The 21,842-nt window shown below is 44.3% G+C and overlaps 1 protein-coding gene across 6 annotated transcripts in view; it reads right to left on the bottom strand.

The window, feature by feature from the left end:
- The window catches only part of PIK3AP1 (phosphoinositide-3-kinase adaptor protein 1), a 113,891-nt gene that overhangs the window by 47,640 nt on the left and 44,409 nt on the right, over positions 1-21,842 (bottom strand). For all 6 annotated transcript variants that reach the window (XM_036829559.1, XM_036829562.1, XM_036829561.1 and 3 more), the window contains exons 3-8: positions 14,655-14,791; positions 12,093-12,237; positions 9,839-9,981; positions 9,578-9,710; positions 7,122-7,318; positions 4,283-4,472 (exon numbers count right to left, since the gene is read on the bottom strand). In XM_036829559.1, coding sequence (XP_036685454.1) covers positions 4,283-4,472; positions 7,122-7,318; positions 9,578-9,710; positions 9,839-9,981; positions 12,093-12,237; positions 14,655-14,791 — 945 coding nt within the window. The remainder of the gene's footprint in view (positions 1-4,282; positions 4,473-7,121; positions 7,319-9,577; positions 9,711-9,838; positions 9,982-12,092; positions 12,238-14,654; positions 14,792-21,842) is intronic.

Here is a 21,842-nt window from a genome sequence, read left to right as displayed (position 1 = left end):
ACCTAAGTCAAAGGACCACCAGGACCACCATATCATTCTCTGAAGGCAGGGATAGAAACAAACAAAGTAAATGAGAAAAAAATCAGGAGATAGTGAAGACACCTAAAGAGAGGTGTGCTGTGATTTTTAGTTAGTGTTTGCAGAAGCTTACCCTAAGAACATTTATTTCTTATATAGTGCGGTGTGGAAAATGATGGTTTAAATCTGTGGGCGTTTGAACACAAAATTCTCAAGAGAATTGGGAGCAACGTTGAAAGCCTGATAACAAAGACGTAGTTACCACCTGGTGGCAGCATATCTAAACTAAAGACAGTATGAGGAGTGTGTGTGTGCCTGTGTGTGTGTGTGCATGCGCGCGTGTGCACACGCACCCACGCACGCAAGTTCAGGGGAAGGATCATAAAATCTCAGGATCAGAACCCAACATCGCTGCCCAGCCCCTTCATTCAACACTGGGAGTTTCCCTGACAATCTTCCTACTTAGTGGTTGTTTGGATTCCCTTTGGGGACCTCATTACTACTATCCCCTTTCCAAAACTCAAGTCAGAAAGAGGCAGATTTGTCCCAACACAATCAGATGACCTCCAAAGCAGTGGTAAAGAGATGGCATAGAGCCTGCACTCCATAATGTTTGTCCTGTGAGTGAATGAATGAATGAGTGAGCGAGTGAGTCAGCTAGTGAATAAACATGGCCTAGTTTCCTTCCTATTTTCAGCCTCTAAGGTTGAATGGTAACAAAGGTGGGGCACTGATAACCTCCGTTATTTAGATTTAGGAAATAGCTCCCCTGTAAGTATCCGTCCCAGGGCTGGCAAGTTCTGGCCCTAGAAGAAGGGCAGGCCAGGAGGGTCCTCTAGCTCAGTGGGCAGCTGACAGACTTGACCCCTGGGAATATGCAGACCCAGATTCCTGACCTAGTTCTCCCTCGATTAGACTTAAGTAAGTTACTAAATCTTGGAGCCTTAGCGGTCTCCTCTATAAAATGAAGATAACTTTATCCACCAAGCCCCAGGACGCTCAGATGAGATCACAGAGATGAAAGCAGTGTGTTGACTTGAAAGGGCCAGAAGATGATTGTGCGGGCTGGTGTTACAAATATGCATCTTAGATTTATCAGTCTGTCCTACTTATTTATGACCTAAACTGCCTTCTCCCCTAGAGAGTCACTGGTAGTAAGATGAATGGTTCCTCCCCAGGTACAAGTTGCTGCTGCTTCTGGGCCAGTAGGTAAGTGGTCATTCTCAAGATTAAACCACAGAGACAGAAACATAAATCATATCTAGATTCAGAAAATTCAGAGTTTATATGATCTGGCAAGTGAAAACTGTGGTGGGTTTCCTCTGCCCATTCCCCAAACAGCGGAATTCTACAGCCTGCCTGTTGGTGGCCTCCTTCTAGCTCCACGGCAACCAGAATTCCCCCCATCCCCACCCCCTGGAACTTTACAAGATGCCAACTGGCCGCAAACCAGGCAAGCTCCATAGCACTCCACCGCCTTGGGAAGTGCTGGAGAGGCTCAGTGCTCCTGCTGCGAGAGGCCCAGCAGACAGGAGTAGTGGGATGGCTGCTGTTAGCATTCCCTACCGCTTTGCACTGCTGTGGTGGGGGGTTTCCTGTGTTGGAGCACCCAGAGGGATAACAGGTGTTAAGGCTCTCTGTCAACACTAAACCAACTGCCAGTAAAGTGCGGGATCCTTCAACTGTTCAACTGCCCCACCGTAGGGACACAGGGCAGAAATGATGCTGCATGGTCTCTGGCTTCCCAGAGGGGTACCAGCTTTTCTCCAAATGTTCTTTTGTGAATGAGTCTCTGTTCCAGACTGAAAAGGACTGTGTCTTCCCTCCACCCCGTTGTCTCACCAAAAACCAGGAGCAGGAGCGGCAAGTAGCAGAAACACAGATGCTCCAGAATGCCTGTTGGGTACATGGAGAGACGGATGGATGTGCAAGGGTAGGGGGCGCCAGAGGCTGTTTTGTGAGCTAACACCTGGGCCGCAAAAAGAGGAAGCGTGGCTGGAGCCGCTAGATGGTTTTTCTAAAAGAAACCACGACTACAATTTGTGGTGTTAGATGGAAACTTCTGCCACAGAATAAGGAATATGGTCCTAAAGACAGCGAGACCTGGGTTCAAACCTGGATTCTATCACTTATTAGCTGTGAGACTTTGGCGGAGTTGCTTAACCTCTCTGTGCCTCAGTTTCCTCATTTGTAAAGCGCGGGTTAATAAAAGCACCCCTGTATGGCTGCTTTGAGGATTCAGTGAGGTAGAGGGTGTGGATGGTGAGGATGACGCCTTCCCCCCTCACCTTCCTGCTGGGTCACGGCTCATTCGGGAAGAGCTTCCACAAGTACTTCAAGTCCTTCCAGTTAGGTGCTGGGAGAGAGCTTCTACCGCTCTTTCCCTCTTTCTTCTCCTCCCCCAGAGGAGCAGCCAATCTGACTAGCAAGCACCTAACAACCACTGGACCACATCTTCCAGGTGTTAGGGTTGCAGTGTCAAAGGCTCTGCTGGTGTCAGGGTTCACCTCTGGCCCCCTTACCCGCCCACATTTCCTGCTCCAAAGCACCCTCTTAATGCCTGCTTTTCCGTTCATGGATGGGAAAATCAGGCCCAACTCCTTGTGGGCCCAGGTCCCCGCGGTCTTCTCCTCAGGCTGAAAATTGGCAATACTCAATCTAGCCCATTCCAGAAATTCCTCTATCAATAAAGCTGATGGATGCGTTGATAGGTATTTGTCTTGTCTTTCTTGAATCTATTAATTAGACCAGAGGGAAGGAGGGAGAAGTTGTAGGCAGTGTTTCAGAGCTCTTAGCATCTCGTAGCAAATGGTGGTAACATATAAAGAAGGCCCTTCGAGGGCCGGTTGTGTGGTCCTCCTGCTTCAACCCTGATATGTGCATCGAAAGCCAATGTTTATTTAGACAAGTTCTCAAGGGGAGTGGCACTGCCCTCTAGAGGGTGTTTGGAAAATCTATGAGGGTATTTTGGGCTGTCACCATGATGCAGGGACACTATTGGCTTTAGCAGAAGGGAGAAAGATGCTAGACAAACTTCAGTGTGGGGGACAGCCTTGTTTTGTGTCCCTCATGACTTCTAAATATTTCACTAGATACACATATGGGTTAAAAAAATAACTGCTTATGATACATATTTATACATATGTGTATATTTGTACATATCTGTTTATATATATATGTGTATGTGTATATTTTTAAATTTAATATCAGCAGGTATAAGGAAAAATATGGGCAAAAATCCCCACCAAACTATTACAAGTGCTATATTGGTTGGTTGAGTGGAGTCATGAACTTTTAATAACTCAGTTATACATTTCTTTTTTGTTTCCAATTTTTGGAAGAATGTATTATTTTTGCTATTAAAAAGAATTAAGATTAAAAAAATTGGGCAAAATTTGTTAAGCAATTTACAAAAAAATCATATCCTGGAGATATGATATTTTGGAAATAAGTTTATTATATATTCATCCAGTAAAATCAGGTTATCAAGAAAACCCTGCTTATAATTTTCTGAGCCTAGAAGCTAAACTGCTTCATTTATAAAATACAACTTGTATTTCTGCATGGTTTTGATATACACCAAATTTTCCAGGAATTCAATTACTATGAAAATGGAGAAGAGAATGTGAGGAATCATTCACCATTTAGGAAAATCCAGGCATTGGTGCCAGCGCTGCTGGCGGTATCCAAGTCACTGATACAAGAAACATGTCGGTCAGCACTTGAGGCTGTGACATTGGCAGTGATTCTGAATGTAGGTGACTGCAACTGACTAATGCACTATGTCCTTGTATGGAGGCACATCTGAGCATTTCCTCTCCTATGAGTTCTCTTCTATATTTCAATTGGGACATATATCTGATTTCTAAAAATTTCATATGTAGGTAGGTTATATTATATGTATCTCATGTCAGGGTAGTAGCGGGGGCATTACAAGATGTTTGCTATAAAAAGGCCCGTTGGAACTGACGGAGTCAAAAGCCACTGATTTCGCTTCTGGATCACAAGGCAACGCCTTCATCGACTCTGACTTCCAGGCCCTTGCTTAAACTTTCCAGTCACAAAGCAGTCATAGCAGAGGAAGTTTGGAGAATGATTCTGCTTGTCACAGCACATGATGACCTGTCTAACTTTGTGTAAAATGGGATCTTCATCACTCCGGAGTGGGGCAGGGGTAAGCAAGGGAATTTCCCCACACCCAGAAGAAGGAAGAAATGCATTTCTCAGCAGAAAGATGGAAGCAGAACTGCGCTGTGCTACTTACAGAGGTCCTCGGTGGCAGCTGGGACAAAGGCCACCATGGACTCATACAGGTCCTCGTCACAGCCGGGGTTGAGGGAGCACTTCATGAGCAGGTCTGTGGAAAGGTGGGCCATGGACTCATACACAGCGTCAGCCTCCTCCCCTTGCATCAGTTCCTCTTTAATGTGACTCTTCAGCATGTCCACAGTTTCCTGAAAGAGAAGGTGGGACCCCACAGGCGCACTGACACAGCCGGGCTCTCTGGGTAGAGTCAGGCCCTTGAGTGGGCTTGTGACAGCAAAGTAAAGCCTCACACGCATCAGGGTTGCAACTATGTGTGCACGTCTGTATTTCCCACCACACTGAAAGCCCCTTGAGGCCAGGCTCCTAGTCTTTTTCTTTGTTTTATGTTCTTTGTTTTAATCTTTGTATCTTCCTCCAACACTAAGAACAGAGGAGACACCTGTTAAATGTCCAGTGCCCAGAGGATACAAATTTAAAACTTTCTCGTGGGTACCTATTACGTGTCAGGGACGGTGCTATGGATGTGCCTATACATTATCTCATGGCATCCTTTCCACCACTGCTTGAGAGTGTCTCCTGTTCCCTGGTCAAAAGATGAGAAAACCAAAGCTCAGAAAAATCTAGTGCCTTATTCACGGGTCTGCAATCCTGGCTTCTGACCTTTCTACTATACCCTAGTGGTTCCTCAAATGGGAACAAATGGTATAACCCTTGCTGATTAGCCAAATGGAAATTCAAATGGGCTAAACAGGGCTGCAGCCAAGGTGCTCTTGCGCTTGTGTGTAGTCAGAAGTCCCTTGGGGACTTGGTCCACTAGTTCCTTCCTGTTCCTTCCACCTGTTCCTTCCATTAGGCTGCTTCAAAGTGCCTGACAGCACACTGCTCCAAAGTGCCCGCCTCAGTTTTACATCCTGTGCCCAAGAGGAGAGACGGTCTTGGGTGAAATGCCCTGAAGTCAGAGAGGCCCCCTTTGTCATTCTGCCTCCAGGTGGTTGTGAAGCCAGAGAGGTGGCTTCTCTGAAACCCCTGCACAACTTTTCCTCGTAAGAAACTTTGGTGTTTCACAATCCTTATTTCAGCATCAACCCACAAAAATCCTCATTTTCATCATCACTACCCCGAGAGAGCTAATCTGCTATCTGACACTCTGTGTTGGTTTCCTGATGAGCCCCAAGGAGTGGACCAGGTGACAGCTGTGGAGTGTTGGAGACTCAAGGTCTGGCATTTGGTTCTGATATGGTGGAAAGAGGAAATGGGACGGTTCTTAGAGGTCATGGACAACACGGAGGAGCAACCTTTTGGGGGCAACGCTGGAGATGCATCAGTTGAAGTGATTGTAGTTAGAAAACAAAGATGATGTGACAAATGTGAACCAGATTAACTTCAGTGCAAACTGGAAGTGCATCTTTCCACGTCCCTGTGCCAGAAAGTAGGGTAATGCTCCCCAGCTTTAGCATCAGCTACGTTCCAATCCTACCTCCACCCTGACTAGTGTGGGACCCTTGGCACAATGACTCGGCCTTTCTAGGCCCTTTTCCTCCTTTGTTGAAGAGAGAGAACAATACTGTCAACCTCAAAGGACTGGGGTGAGGATTAAAGGAGACAATGCATTTGCCAATCAACTAAATTCAATAGACAGTAGTGATTAATATGAATACAGTATGTTCTTAATAAAAACTATTGGCAGGGAAATGAAACACTGCATTTTATACATTTGTGACTCCAGAGTAAAGTGAAGTAAATACTCCTGGACTGTAAGTACCTTTTAGCCTCATTTATGTCAATAATGCCCCAAACAGGCACTCATGCTATTCTGTTTATTCAATACATTTAATCACCCCCCAGATTTTGGGAGGCCTCCTCTGTATGTCTCAGTGAGTCGTTGCCTTGTAGATTGTCAAGCACAGAGCAGAAAGCTAAGTTTCTGGGGAGGTGTCAGGCTCACTCCTGTCTGGAGGTAGCGTTTATTGTTCCTTTTGAGGTCACAGCCCCATGTGAGAGGATAAGCTATTCCCACGTCACTGCTGTGAATTGTGAAAATGGAGGAAAACCAGAAAAGGGTCGAGACAGGAAGGGCAGCTGCCTCCAAAGCAATGGAAGCAATGTTGGGGCATGGAACAAGGCCTAGGCATGGGATGAGCTTACACTTAAAGAAAGACTCAGAAGTCAGTGATCAAGGAGGATCTGTGGGTCCCAAACCAGGGGAGCAGATAAACCTTAAGACGGGCAGGGGCTCAGAAAGAGAGAGAGGCTGTCAGCAGAAGGTGGGGCCTCACGGTTGGCCTCCCTGAAGCCTCAGGTGCAGAGCTTTACTGTGGTCTCTGCTAAGGAAGGAACCAAGCCTAACAGTTCACCTGGGCCTGACGGTGGGCGAGGGAGCTGGGAGCATCCTGCCAAGTACCTTGGAGGTGGGTGGGGAGGTGACTGAGAAAGAGGGCTCAGCATCTACCTTCAGCAGATTCACTCTATCAATGCTCTGTAAATTCTTCGAGGGTGGATCTCAGTGCTTTATACATATTATTTCTTCTTATTCTCAAAACAACCCTAAGGGTAGAATTATTATAAACTTTCTCCCGCATATCACGAAACTGAGGGAGACAGAGGACAGATACATGATTTGCCCAAAGGCACATGGCTGACAAGTATTGGTGAGGAATTTGGATCCAGGTCCATGTGACTCCAGAACTCATCTCTTAAGCCCACGTATACTGGCCCTGCCAGAAGAGGCACGTGAGGACCTGCTAGAGATGAAATCCACCCCGGTCTTCAGTGAAAAGGCAGCCCTGGGACCACATGGTGCATTTCCAATCCTAGAGCCTCTCCTGCCTTGACCTTACCACATACTCGTCGATGAACTGCCGCAGGTCCCGGAAGCCGTGCTTCTCGGCAATGGTGTTGGGGTAGTGGCCGTGCTTGTTGGCCACACTGTAGGCCTGTAGGGCTCCTGGGCAGGTGAGCAACAAGGCAGTGAGATTCTTCAGTCCATACTTGGCAGCAAAGTGCAACAAAGTGGGCAGCTCTTCATCCCTCTGATCTGAAAAATTGTCAAGGAAAACTTAATGGTCAGATAAAAAGGAAGGCATGGGGTGGTGGGGGGACTTCCCTGGAGGTCCAGTGGTTAAGACTCTGCACTTCCACTGCAGGGGTCGCAGGTTCGATCCCTGGTCAGGGAACTAAGATCCCACTTGCCGCATGGCACGGCCAAAAGATTTAAAAAAAAAAAAAAGCAAGGCACGGGGCACCTTGCTCATGGAGATGAAGCTAGAAGCCTAGTATGGTATCCAGCAGGTGCTCAATCATTACTTCTTGGTTGATTGACCTAACATCTAACAGCTTCCTCTGTGGCACCACTGAAGATGACAGAAGAAATGATATGTCAATTAATTAGCAAATCTAATCATTAATATCCTACCTTCTTTCTTTAAAAGGATTGGGGAATCCTGAGAAATAATACTAGTTCAAAATGTGCCGATGTTCTAAGGGCTTAAACGGCAGCCACAAAGTACAACAGGGATCATGTTTTGACCTTCTCTTAAAATTTCAGAGCACTTTAAAACAATTGCTTTATGCTGATTAAAAGAAAGAAATCCTGGGACTTCCCTGGCGGTCCAGTGGTTAGAACTCAGCGTTTTCTCTGGCGGGGGCACGGGTTTTATCCCTGGTCGGGGAACTAAGATCCCGCAAGCCATGTGGTGCAGCCAAAAAAAAAAAAAAAAAATCCATCTTCTTAGCTCTTACACCCAATTTCATAAAGTATGCCAAGTAATCCTGGGGCGGTTACTTAGCCTTTCTGTGGCCCTTAGTTTTGAACTAGAAAATATTTCCAGACTATCTCAAAGGGACCTGGAAGGATTAACAAGATTGTTTTCAATGAGCTCTTTGTTTAGGACAGGTTTTGAATGATGGTATTAATGCGTGGGAACCCCAGGATGCCCATTAACCCTCTGATTTGTGGGAAACAAAGTACTCCTGAGAGTCATTGGATCCCCATGACACCCTCCACCTACTAATATCTGGATACAGCAAGTTAAACTCAACCAAGGAAATAGACGTGTTTGTGTTGTGGAGTTGGGGTACAAACCTTTTTTTAAAATTTTCATAAAAGTTGATTTCTAAACCCAAGAGTGATAGATAGATGTATATATACATAAATTTTTTATGTGCATATATATATATATATATATATATATATATATATATATATATACACACACATACATATGTATTTTTTTTAATAAGACAAACCCAGCTTCCTATTCACCAGGATATGATCCTTGGAATGAAGGTCTGAAAATGTCCCCAGGATCCCCCATGATTGTCAAACTATGAAATACTCTCTCCTGAGCCTCAAGTTCAAGAATAGAGAATATTAACACCTGTTGGAAGTGACGTAAGAACATTCCACAGTAGGAAAATGGAGAGAGGCAACAAGAGAATGCGCCCAGGAGAAGGACATGAAGGTAATATAACCTCATCCTTATGGTTCTCGGAGGCTGTGGAAGGATGGAACGCAGGCACTGGGTAACCAGGGGCTTGGGTCCCATTTGTGTAGTGCAGCTGAGATGTGAAGGAAGAGTGGTGACTACAAAAGAACCATACCAGGCATCCTGTCCAGCGCGCCAGGCACCATCCCCATGCAAGTGTTTCTCCCAGCTCCCGGCATGTCATATATGCCCATGAGACTGCTCCTCCCTCATCAAACAAATATTTGTTTTGAGCCTACAGTGAGCCACCAGGCACTGTCCCTGTCGTCATCCAGCTGACAGACTAGCAAAAAAGACAGACACAGCTGAAGAGTACAAGAACCCAACATGCTAGGGGAGCTGCAGCACATAGATGGAACCTACCTGAGGAAGTGCTGCAGGAGGAGGGGAGGAAGAAACTGTGTTCCCATGGGTCGAGGTGGCAAGAGGCAGGGCGGGATTTTCATTAGGTAAAAGAAGTTCATACCTTCCACAGAGCAGAGCACAGAAGCCAAGGGAGAGAGTAGAGAGAGGTGAGAGCAGAAATGCAGCAGGAGCCCCTTAGGAAGGCCTTGTATAAAGGTTGAGGAGTTTGGACTTTATCTAGAAGACAAGTGGGAAACACAAAGGGTTTTTAGTAAGGGGATGACATATTCAGATTTACAATTTGGAGGAATCCCGGGCTAGCCAGAGAAGAATGACTGCTTCTCAGAGGATGAGCTGTAGAGCAGGAGCCAGCAGAAAACACGAGCACGGGCTGACTGCACACTGAAACCGACAAACTGGAATCAACCCACTGCTGGTTTCCTGAGGTTTGACTGTTGACTTACTTGTCATCATATCTTCCTCTTCCAGCTGGTTGATTCCAAAGAGGTGCAGCCCACTTGCAGGGATGTTGTTCTTTAGGGACTCTGTTAGCAGTTTATCAAGGGTCTCTGTGTTGTAGGGCACAATTTTAAAGGCCTAAATACAAAAGTGAAGATGGTCAGATTTTAAATCCAGCTATCTCCCATCCAGCAGATTGGAGACTGGTGAACCATGAGCAGAAACTACAGGTTCAGAAAACTCCAGTGTCCTTTCACCATCCTTACCTGACACATGAACTCCACGGGATTTGCAGCATTGGACAATAAATTCCCAATTTCCTCCATGTCAGTATAATAGCTGATAATGGTTTCGCACACCACTAAATCCCCAGAATATATCTTCAGAGAAACATTCCCAGATGAAAGGTCTGAACAGAAGAAAAGATACTATAAAACTGCTCTTTTTTTTGTAGTACAAGAGTACAGGGAAAAGCGTTCATGGATTACTTAAATGGTGAAGAAATTAATTGGGGACTGGAAGAAAGACCTTGGAGGTGAGCTGCAGGATTGGGAAGTGAGGGAAACAGGAGAAGTAGCGGTGGGCACACTAACACACGGGAGGGCTCTGAATCAGAGGAATTATCCTCACTGGGTCTGCAATTTAACTTTCGGAAGATTTTCACCTGTTTTGCTCATTACTGTAGGCCCAGTGCCACAACAGACAGGAAGAAGAGTTGTATTTAAAGCACTTTATACAAAGGCCAGTGGTCGCCAGAGGTGGGACCTGGCGGTGGGACTCCGAGCTTCCGCCCCATTGGGCAAGTAGAATTGATTCACTTGCTCTGCTGCTGTCATTACTATGTGCTCTCCTTGGGTGCTCTCTCTCTTCTACACCACAGGAAGGGGTTTTGAGGGGGAAAGAAAAAATTAAAAATACGCCAACCACAAAGATTCGATTCACAAAAGAGGAAATGCGACAAGTAGAGAACATGGAAAAAATATTTAACCTCACTAGAAATCAAAGGAATGCAAATTAAAACAATGGACTACTTTTTAGAAACATATCAAATTAGCAAAAATATTCAAAGTGATAATGCCTAGCATTGGTGACAGTATAGCAAATAAACGAGAAAAGTAATATTTCATAAAGCAATTAAGCACTATCTTCCAGGACCCTTAAAAATGCCCATTGTTTCAGGGATTCCATCTCAAGGACATAATCCTAAACACAAAAGAAAAAAACCCTGCCTGCATAAAGACACTCAATATATCATCATTTAAAACAATAAGACAATAAAACCAGACATAGAGAATGGACTTGAGGACACGGGGCAGGGGAAGGGTAAGCTGGGACGAAGTGAGAGAGTGGCACTGACATATATACACTACCAAATGTAAAATAGATAGCTAGTGGGAAGCAGCCGCATAGCACAGGGAGATCAGCTCAGTGCTTTGTGACCACCTAGAGGGGTGGGATAGGGAGGGTGGGTGGGAGACGTAAGAGGGAGGGGATATGGGGATATATGTATACATATAGCTGATTCACTTTGCTATACAGCAGAAACTAACACACCATTGTAAAGCAATTATACTCCAATAAAGATGTTAAAAAAAAAACTAACTAAATAAATAAATGACAATAAGAAATCAGAAATTACATAAATATGCAACAATGAGGAAATGAAAAATTAAAAGATGATACTTCTATTCAACTGAGTATTATACAGCTTTAAACATTATGGTTTTAAGATATAGATCCAACACAAGGGACTGGTTTTATAAATTATGGTACATCTATACAATGGATTACCTTGCAACCATTAAGCATCATTTTGTAAAAGACCATTTATTAACATGGGAAAATATTCATAGTGTATTTCCAGGTAACAAAAGTTGGCTACAAGACATAAAGCTATGTACACAGATGTGGGAAAATACAGAAACCAGTGATTTCCTTGGCAGGGTGGACATATGGGTAATTTTCTATCTACTTTCTTTTATGGTTACTGTATTCTCCAAGTTTGCTGTATTGAGCACACATTACTTTTGTAATAGAAAAAATATGTTATAAAATGGAAAGTTACAAACTCCCTATAATAGTACAGGGGTAAAGGGATGAAGAGAGAATAAATTAAGATTACATAAAGAAAAACGGAATATAAGGTAATAGATACTATTAGAACAACTATGTTTATAAAAATTATGAAAAAAGGCAAAAAAGACTGAGTGGTAGGGTGTCAGATGACTTTTTTCCCTACTTTTCCTATTTTTCTCTAATTTCAAAAAATGTTAATATATGAACTTTATAAACATTTTTATATTTTATATATTTTAGTATATCCATCTCCCCCCGCCCCAATCACATGTGCATGTTTATATAACTTCCTTTTCCTTTAAATAGAACATGGCAACCAAATCCAAATCTTGGCTGTCACTTTTCTCAGTGGCTGATGAAGACAGCTGTCGGCAAGTAAAAGAAAGTAAGAGGGGGTCTCGTCACATGATGCCTAATTTCTGGAGGTAAATGGGGGCTACTTACTGGGAGCTTTCATGGAAACGGTGTACTCATTCTCCAGCTTGGCTTCCACCCTTATCGAGGGAGAATCCTCAGGAGAAAATTCGGCTTCTGTTGTCACCCTCTCATCCAGCTTACATCTCACAATGACGTAGACAGTGGTTTCTGCCTGGAACAGGAAACCAGTAATTGTCCCTTCTCCCTCCTGTTAGGGTGCTGAGCCAGAGGGCCTCCCCAGCTTCTGCAGCCGCAGCTCTACCTAGTGAGGCTGTTCCAGAGCAGGGTGGGGTCTGCAGTCCAGTGGCGGTCAGTGACTGCTTGCCATGGGTCCCAACAAGACAAGTTACAAAAACCAAGAGTGAACATTTATAAACCTAAATAGCAATTTGATAGAGTAATTTTATGTCTGTCAAACCTAATAATAATTTTAAAACCTGGGGCTTGTATTTAATTTTTATAGCATTTCTTTTTTGTTGTATATTATAAAAGTATTGGCCCATGGCAGAATTGGAAATTTAAAACAACAAAAATTTTTTAAAGTTCTTCACCACAGATAGTTTGAGAAGCACTATTCTAGATCAGCCTTGCTACTCAAAGCGAGGCCAAGGGACCAGCAGCATTGGCGTCCCTGAAAGGTTGTTAGAAATGCAGAATCTCAAGCCTGCCTGGACCGACCACACCAGAGTCTGCATTTTACCAAGACCCCTGGGTGACTCATGCACCTTACAGAGTGAGAGGTACTGATTTAGAGAAGCCCTCTTGGGTTCTGCAATTTATGCTGTTCTTAGATGGACAAAAATAACTTACTGGAGGATTAATTTTCCCAAGGCACTGAGCAACCTAAGTAGCTACTTTACATTGCTTTGAGACCTCCTGCCAAACCTGCTAAATGGAATTATCTGTTTTACTGGGCTGGCTACGCAGTTAAGCTCTTAAGACATTGAACTGGAAAGAACAGGCCCTCCAAAAAGCAGGGGAAAAGGAGAAATTTCTGGCCATAGCTAACCCCCAAATGTTCATTGTAAGATTCTGCTCTCAAGCCCTTATAGTAGGCCATCGTGACAAGGGCCATGATTCCAGAACAGGTGGGAGGGGGATGTGGTCCCGGCTCACGGAGACTGCTTAGGGTGAATGTGCGTGTGTTTGTGGTTGACCTGACTCCCACTGCAGGTCCGGCCCTCTCCCACCTGCCCCTTCTCCCAGGGAGCATGGGGAGCCAGAGAAGACGAGTGTGTCTCTCCTGTTGACAGTCATGACGCAACCCCAGCCCAGCCGCCCCAGGAGCCAGGGACCTGGAGCAGGCAACAGTGAGAATCCTGGGTCAGCGGCAACCAGCACAGAAGAAGGAGCCAAAGCCTGGAAAACCAGGCGGCATGGGAGGGGCATCATCCTTTAGTTCTAAACCCCCTCCCCACAGGCACCCACCAGCGTGGTCTCAGGATGAAAGGGGCGTGGGGCAGGCAGGAAGGAGTACGAGAGGACTAGAAACTGAAATGCCCACTACAAAGGCCTGGACAGTAAGGAAAAGGAGTGAAGTGGGTACAAAGAAAGGGGAGTGATGAGAACCAGTGACCTGGGGATGCACAGCCCCATCTAAAGGGTCACTTGGCCCAGCTGCTCATCTCAGGCCTGGTATTACCAGATTCTGATTCAAAGGAGGCTAGAAACAGGTTTTCATGCCTAACTCTTTAAAACACTGTGCAGCTGGAACCAAACATGTCTATGAGTTCAATCCAGCCCGAGGCAGCAGTTTGCAGCCCTCATGGAGGGAGTCCTTGCCCAATGCTTCGTGGCCTCAGGCTGCGCAGAAAACCACTCACAAGTGCAGGGAAGCTAGGACTTCCCATTTCCATGGCCATCATGCCCTCTTGCCTACAGGAGCCCACAGTGGCAAACTTAGCACAGGGCTCCTACCCACAAAAAAGTGTTTCACTGCTCTGAACCAATATCACACATTTCTCACCAGGAAAAGAAAGATAATGAAAAACTATCAATACTATGGTAGGATTCAAATGACAGTGGCCCATCAGTTGGCCACCACATTCAGGTCACCTCTTAACATAGGTCCTACCCCTGAAAACGTTAGTCACATGCTCAGGCATTAATTTTCTCCCTTTTGCAAGCAATGCTGGGCAGCAAGTTTCAGCCATCGAGCTTCAAGGCACTCATTTGGGCCGTAAAGGGGGCCAGTTGATGGAGAAACAAGCTCTCAAAATGCCCAGCGCTAGGCTGGAAGGAACAGACCCAGGCCTCTAACTCCAGGGTTGGCATTTAAGTGTTCTGTAATGTTCATGTCTGCTGGTCTTCAACATGTTCTAAGTTTTTGATCATAAACTTAATGTCTTAGATTGATGACACATACATCCCTGGGCTCGTCTCCCTTTGACTTAAAGGAGTGAGGTGTGCCCAGGGCCCAGGTACTGGGGGGTCTCAGGGTAGCTAGTGCACAGGGAAACCCCACGGGAAGGCTGGGATTACAGTAAGGTGCAACAGGAGAACCCCGCTCCCTTTACTACAACAAACTTCCACTGAAAAGCCCCAAAGCCCATGCTCCAACATCCACCCACCAGCCCCAGCAGTTCCTACCCCACAGCGGATGCGGTCCGGCTGCACCACCATCAGGTTCCCAGGTGAAGTCTTCGGTGGCAGGCTCTGCTGCTCCGAGTAGGGAAGGATCTTCTCGTCCTCGGTCTCGGTGTCAGTGACTGAGTCGCAGCCAGAATCTATGGCACAGAGAACACGGCTGAATGGAAAGAGAAGGAAGCAGTGCTGGGCATGTTCCACCCCCATTAAAACCCCAAAAGTTACCAAATAGGAAATGGCTCCGACCGTCAAACAAATACAGGCTGAAGGTAGTGACTCAGGAAATCATGAAAGAGGACCTCATGGGGAAAAGTCAGCCACCACGGAGGCCATGAGGGTAGGGTGAAAGCAAGAGGACGATGGTGTGGAGAAAAGCCAAAAAATCTGAGGCGGGCTGCTGTCTGAGGCTGACAGGTCTAGTCGCAAACAACAGACTTCTGGAAGCTTTACCTCTGGACTTCTTGCAGGGCTGGCTTCAGTGATTGTGAGGAAAGAGGCCCCTTCTCCTCAGGGGGGATCAAGAACGGACTGTCCACTTAAAGGTCATCTTTTGAACATCAAGTAAAACCTGCGCTTTCCAGGAAGCGATTATTCCTCAGGGTCATGGCTAGCTAACGTTCTCCCTCTGGAGCAAGGGTAAAAAGCAATCAGTTTCAACAAATCTTAGAGTATAACTGGGTTCCAAATCAGTATCACAGCCAACACCTCTGCTGTGGGAAGATTAGAGCGTGCACAGATTCAGTGAAGGCGAGCAGGGGTGTGCAGATAGGGTGTGGCACCGAATGAGATAATGCTGAGATGGGGTAAGTGGAACCTACCAGAGTTCTAGGGCGGGGGCTCTTAACCAGGGCTCATTGATTGATAGGGTACCTGTGTGCAAGATTGTGTGTGTGTGTGCATGTGTGTGTGCGTGTGTGTGTGTGTTCCTCAAAGAGGAACAAAATGGTTAAGAATGGCTACAAGGAGAGGGAAGGTTCATCTAGTCCCTTCGTTGGGCTTGCTCTTCTCCATTCCTAAACCACTGACAGAGCCAGACAAACATACTAGGTACTGCGAGGACATGAAGGTGAACCAGACATCCATCCTACCTTCAGAGAGCCCGCAATCTAAAAGGGCTGGTGAGAGGTAGGGGTTAACTTGGCTGATTCCTGCAGGCTGGCCTCCCACGGAAGGAGTGCAATCCTTCCTGGGAGAAAGCTGGGGTGGCAGACCAGGCCACTGATAGGTCCCCACAGAAAGCTGTAACACAAGCTTGCACTCTAGATCCCAGGTCATGCCAGGGGAGGGCTGTGCTCCCACAGCCATGAAGGCTGAGGTGGCAGAGCAGGGATGGGGAACCAAGCACCACCGTGTCCTAGGGCTATAACTGTGAGGCAAGGGCCTCCGGGGACCTTCTCAGGCGGGGGGAGGGGCTGAGGCTTCCCGGATACGCAATTTAAAAGCCCCACAGCCTTGGACAGGGGTCTTGTCCTAGAGCCTGACATGTGTGCTGACAGATGTCTACACAAGGCCCCAAAGTGTGATGGGCAGTGAGGCACATACTCCTGCTGCTTGTCCCCTCTCTGTGATTTCTGCCAAGACGCACTATTCCAGAAGGCCGGGCTGAGTGCAGCTTGGTCTCTGACCTTGTTCACACAGCAGGAATCCAGGCAGATCTTAGTGCTAAGAGAGCGGGCAAAGAACCCTGGGAGTTTCAAGGAGGAACTGTTTATTACTAGGCATCAGAACCATCAATCTCCTCTATCTTTCCTTTCCTTTCAGTCCTACTGACTCCCCACTTACTCAGTGCTAATTATCCCCCTGCAAAGGCTAAGTGCAGTAGTCTTCCCACCTCTCTGCTGTCCAAGCCAAATTAACCGAAGGCTGCCATTTTCTCCATTGGATCTGCCCTTCCCCACCTCCTTTTCTCCTTGACTGGTTACTACTAAAATGGCCAGGGACCATCTCCATGGACAGAGCTGTACATGCCATCCAAGCAACTCCCACCCACCACGGGAATCTGTGAAAGAAAGAGCCAAAAAATCAGGGATAATTGATATTCTTCTTCTTAATAATTATATAACACCACATCAAGCTTTAATTTTGTATTATTTGATGCCTGAACATGCCATTTTTTCATTTCTGAGGTTCTTCCTGGATGAGAAAATAACCCCATTGACTTAAAACATTCAGTCAGTTTCTTAAAGCTGCAAGAAGCTCCCTGGAACTACTTATCGTTCTAGAATTGTTTAGACACTATCCTGTGTGGCTAGCGTGGTGGGTACCAACCTATTATAATTTACTGTACAGGTATCATTGGGATAGACCCACAGTACAGTCTGTTGTTCCAAAAAAGAAATTTCTTCAAGGACTTCCCTGGTGGCGCAGTGGTTAAGAATCTGCCTACCAATGCAGGGGACACGGGTTCAAGTCCTGGTCCAGGAAGATCCCACATGCCACAGGACAACAAAGCCCGTGCACCACAACTACTGAGCCTGCGCTCTAGAGCCCACAAGCCACAACTACTGAGCCCGCATACCACAACTACTGAAGCCCGTGCGCCTAGAGCCCATGCTTCGCAACAAGAGAAGCCACCACAATGAGAAGCCCGTGCACCACAATGAACAGTAGCCCCCGCTCGCCACAACTAAAGAAAGCCCGTGCGCAGCAACGCAATGCAGCCATAAATGAATTAATTAATTAATTTAAAAAAAGAAAATCTCTTCATTTCTCCCAAATTACTGACCCAATTAGTTGGCTGGCCAAAGAGTCAAACCTCTAGTAAATATAATCAAGAAAAGAACAGAGAAATAGAAATAAGCCAAATAAGAAAGAGACGATAACAACAGATATGGAGAAGAATTTTAGAAACATACTGATGTGAAAACTCATTGCTAAGAGTTTTTTTTTAAATTTCAATACAATTTTTATAGAAAAATATAAATTACCAAAATTGTCTCAAAATAAGTAGAAAATCTGACTAAAACAATAATCACACAGAAAATTTTTCTCACTTTTCAAATAAAATGTAAAGTACAGGTCACACACCCACTGCTGCATTGAATTTTAAATTGTAGTTGCCATGATGTTTTTCTTTACAACATTTAATTTTCCTATCTAGGAAAATTCCATTTATATAGGTTTTGTGTCTCCTACTAAAGTTTAAAAAACAATAAAGGATAGTCTTATTTTATATTAAATTTATAAAAAAAATTAAACCGAGCAATTAAATACAATAGACAACCCCCAAATCAAGTTTCATTCTCATAAATACTTAATATGTGGTAAAGAAAGCACTAAAAATCAGTACAGAATAAAGAAAATGGTTGGTGAGGATGACTCAGCAGATGGTACTGAAAAAATTTAGCTATTTGGGGTAGGCATGGAGGGACAGAGAGACTGTTTAGAATCTTCCTAATTCTTATACACTCCAAAATAAAATTTAGATGGATTATAGATTGAAATGAACAATGAAAACAAATTTTAAAAATTAAGATAAAAATATGGTTGAAAATTTTATCATTGTTTTGGGAAAAGATTTGTTTACCTTAAAAACAACTGAAGAAATACAATCTAAAAAGCAATAGAGTTGTGACATGAATTTAAAATTTTAGTAAACAAGTTTATAAAAACCTAAAAACTAAATTGTAATGCTTTGGCAGCATTAGTCATAATAGCCACAGGTGGAAACAACCCAATTGTCCATTCTTTGATGAATGGATTGACAAATTATTCAGCCATAAAAAGGAATAAAATACCAATATATGCTACAACATAGATGAACGTTGAAAACATTATGCTGAGTGAAAGAAACCAGCCACAAAAGACCACATATTATATGATTCCAAATATACGATATGTCTGGAATAGGCACATCTATAGAAACAGAAAGTAGATTAGTTATTGCCTAGGGCTGGGGTTCTTGGGAAGCTGGGGGAGGTTGGGAGATGATAGCTAAAGGGTGTGAGGTTTCCTTTTGAGGTGATGAAAATATTCTAGAATTGATTGTAGTGATAGTTGCACAAGTCTGTGAATATACAAAAACATCATTGAATTGTATACTTTAAATGGGTAAATTGTTTGTTATGTGAATTATATCTCAATAAAACTGTTACCAAAAAATTCAATGGCAAACCACAAATTGGTTAAAAAATTTGACATAAATATGCCAAGGGGCTGATCTCCTTAATATATGAGGAGGTCATAGAAATCTCTTTAAAAATACCCAAAGCCCAATAAGTAGATAATTCACAAAGGAAGAAATAAAACTTACCTCCCCATTCAAAAAAATTAAAAATCATTCATTATCTCTAATCATCATGGAAATGCAAATAAAAATAATATATTACTATTTCACCTTTTCCAATTAGGAAATATTTGAAGGTGAGGTAGGACAGATACTCTCATTTGTTGCTGAAGAAAGTATAAACTGGTACACCCTTTCTGGAAAGCCATGTGACCATATACAGAGAAAGAGCAAGTCTTTAAAATGTTCCTATCTGGCCACATAATTCTACTTCTAGAAATCTCTCTTAAGGAGAAAAATAACTGTTCAAAATGTAGACAAAGATAGTGAACCAAGAGGTCTGCTAAATCATTCTTTTTGCATTGCTGAGAAACTAAAAACAATCTGATAAAAGAATATTAAAAATATTATTTTCAAAGAGCTTTAAGTAAAAGCTTGACATGTTAAGCAAAAAAGCAGAATATAAAATCATATATCTTATAATGTAGTATATCAATTATATAAAGGAAAATGCATTTTAAATTTATTTATTTATCTATTTTTGGCTGTGTTGGGTCTTCGTTTCTGTGCGAGGGCTTTCTCTAGTTGCGGTAAGTGGGGGCCACTCTTCATCGCGTGCGCGGGCCTCTCACTGTCGCGGCCTCTCTTGTTGCGGAGCACAAGCTCCAGACGCGCAGGCTCAGTAGTTGTGGCTCGTGGGCCTAGTTGCTCCACGGTATGTGGGATCTTCCCAGACCAGGGCTCGAACCCGTGTCCCCTGCATTGGCAGGCAGACTCTAAACCACTGCGCCACCAGGGAAGCCCGGAAAATGCATTTTAGAAGGTCAGAAGAAAATGTATGGATAAACTGCCTGATCCTTCCCTCCCTCCCTCTTTTCTTCCTTCTTTCCTACCTTCTAACTGTTCATGTATTTTCATATTCTCCACAATGAGAAAGCACTTTGATAACGGGGATGCGTGAAGAGAGAAGTAACAGCTGAATCTTTTGGCTAATCACTTCATCAGCTTGGTATCATTTATGAGATTGGTCCTAATAGTACAGCACTTGGCAGATTTCCCCAGCATTCAGATGGGTCCTATAAACAATCCCTTCCAGTAGGTCTATTCATTTAGTCACCTGAAATGAATTAGCTACTGGCAGCTAATTCATTTCAAGAAGTCAGGCAGGATGTCATTCACTCTGCAGGGAGATTCTGGTGGCTCTGATTGACAGCACCATCACTTAAGTTTCTTCAGCCACATCGGCCTCTTCCACAGTGCACTACAGACAGAGCCAGGGTCCAACCATTGAGCAGATGCAGAGTTTCCTTTGAAGGACATAGCAACCCAGACAAAAGTACCACTGAAACCCACCTGAAAGAGTGAGATGGCCCCAAAGTTTCCCACTTAAACGTGTAGATTCCTCTCGCCCCCTCCCCACCTTGAAGATAAACACCAGCTTTATCCTGCGACTCAAATAAATAAAAGTTTGAGTGAAGGCACACTGAAAACCCCAAGGATCCTCACCAGTTAAAGTCTTATTAAGACACCAATAGTATCCTCACTGCTTTAAAATTTAACAATATCCTCTCAGCTTTTATAAGGCCTGGAGAAACTCTGGAGAAATTACAGAAGAAGACTTTCTTTGTGCATCCAGCTCATCTATAAAGGACCCTTGTGGAAAACACTCCTTGAATTCAGTGGCAGGAAGTTTGTCACCCCAGAGAACTTGGCTGCTTTCTCTCATTAGACAATAAGAACAAGCTAACATGGTGTGTTTCACCTTCTGCCCTTGCTGCCAGGTAGCTCACTTTTTCAATTTCGGTTCTTAACCACTGTTAACACTTTCATCCAGGTCTTGGTGTTTCCTATTTCTCTTTTTTATATTGTGTTTGATTTTGGAGGCTGCTTCAAAACTTTGGGGATCTAGGCAGGATGTGAATCAATCTTTCTCAAAACTGGTATCTGCCAAAAGTCCTCAGATGTAGTCTTATGAGAATCAGTGCTTGGGCTTTTCATTTAGATGACAGTGTCTTTAAAATGGGATGAAAAGACATTCCAGATTATCTGGATGACCACATTATAACTGGGTCCAGCCACAGGACTGTGGTGCCTGTGTGTGTGTATCATTTTGCAACTAGGTCATACTAAGCTGTCAGGGGCTAATGAGGAAAGAAGACAGGGGGCAGGATGATATGTAAATGAGGCATTTGGGCCAAGTGAGCACAAGAAGGTTTCCCCATACACTACTTCACATAGAGAAATGTGGTGGGAGATCCAAGTCCCACAATAACACTGGGGAGCTGTAGCAAGCCCCTGTGACAGAATCAGCGAGCACCAGAGCTTTGTGCCACATTCATGATGCTGCTTCAGTAAATGACCATCATCTATGACAAAACAAATGTAGTCAGTTTGCCCTGTATTTATTTTATGCATGTATTTGTATCGGGTTCATTTGTTTTGCTTTTGGAGTTGGGAAAGAACACTAAGCATAAGAAGTTGAATATGTTTATACATATTTCAACAGCATCAAAATATTCTACCAACACTAAAGGCTCATAATTTTTTTTCCTTTACAAGGGAGTCTAAAAAGTTATTTAACATTATTTGGGTCTAAAGAAACTATGAATTTTAAATGAATTGAGTGTGTGTATGCACTTGGACACACAACAAGCCACATGGACAAGCTCATACTAGGTTAAGAGGGCTGGTGACAGACTCCTGATTACTACTAATATTGACAACAATAAAAGTTACCATTTATTGGGGACTTCCCTGGTGGCACAGTGGTTAAGAATCCGCCTGCCAATGCAAGGAACACGGGTTCAAGCCCTGGCCCGGGAAGATCCCACATGCCGCGGAGCAACTAAGCCCGTGCGCCACAACTACTGAGCCTACACTCTAGAGCCCGCGAGCCACAACTACTGAGCCCACGTGCCACAACTACTGAAGCCTGCGCACCTAGAGCCCGTGCTCCGCAACAAGAG

The sequence above is a fragment of the Balaenoptera musculus genome, chromosome 16 (assembly GCF_009873245.2).
Source record: "Balaenoptera musculus isolate JJ_BM4_2016_0621 chromosome 16, mBalMus1.pri.v3, whole genome shotgun sequence".
NCBI classification, from domain to species: domain Eukaryota; kingdom Metazoa; phylum Chordata; class Mammalia; order Artiodactyla; family Balaenopteridae; genus Balaenoptera; species Balaenoptera musculus.
The sequence above is the reverse complement of the archived record's forward strand: the minus strand, read 5'-3'. Positions and strand labels throughout refer to the sequence as shown.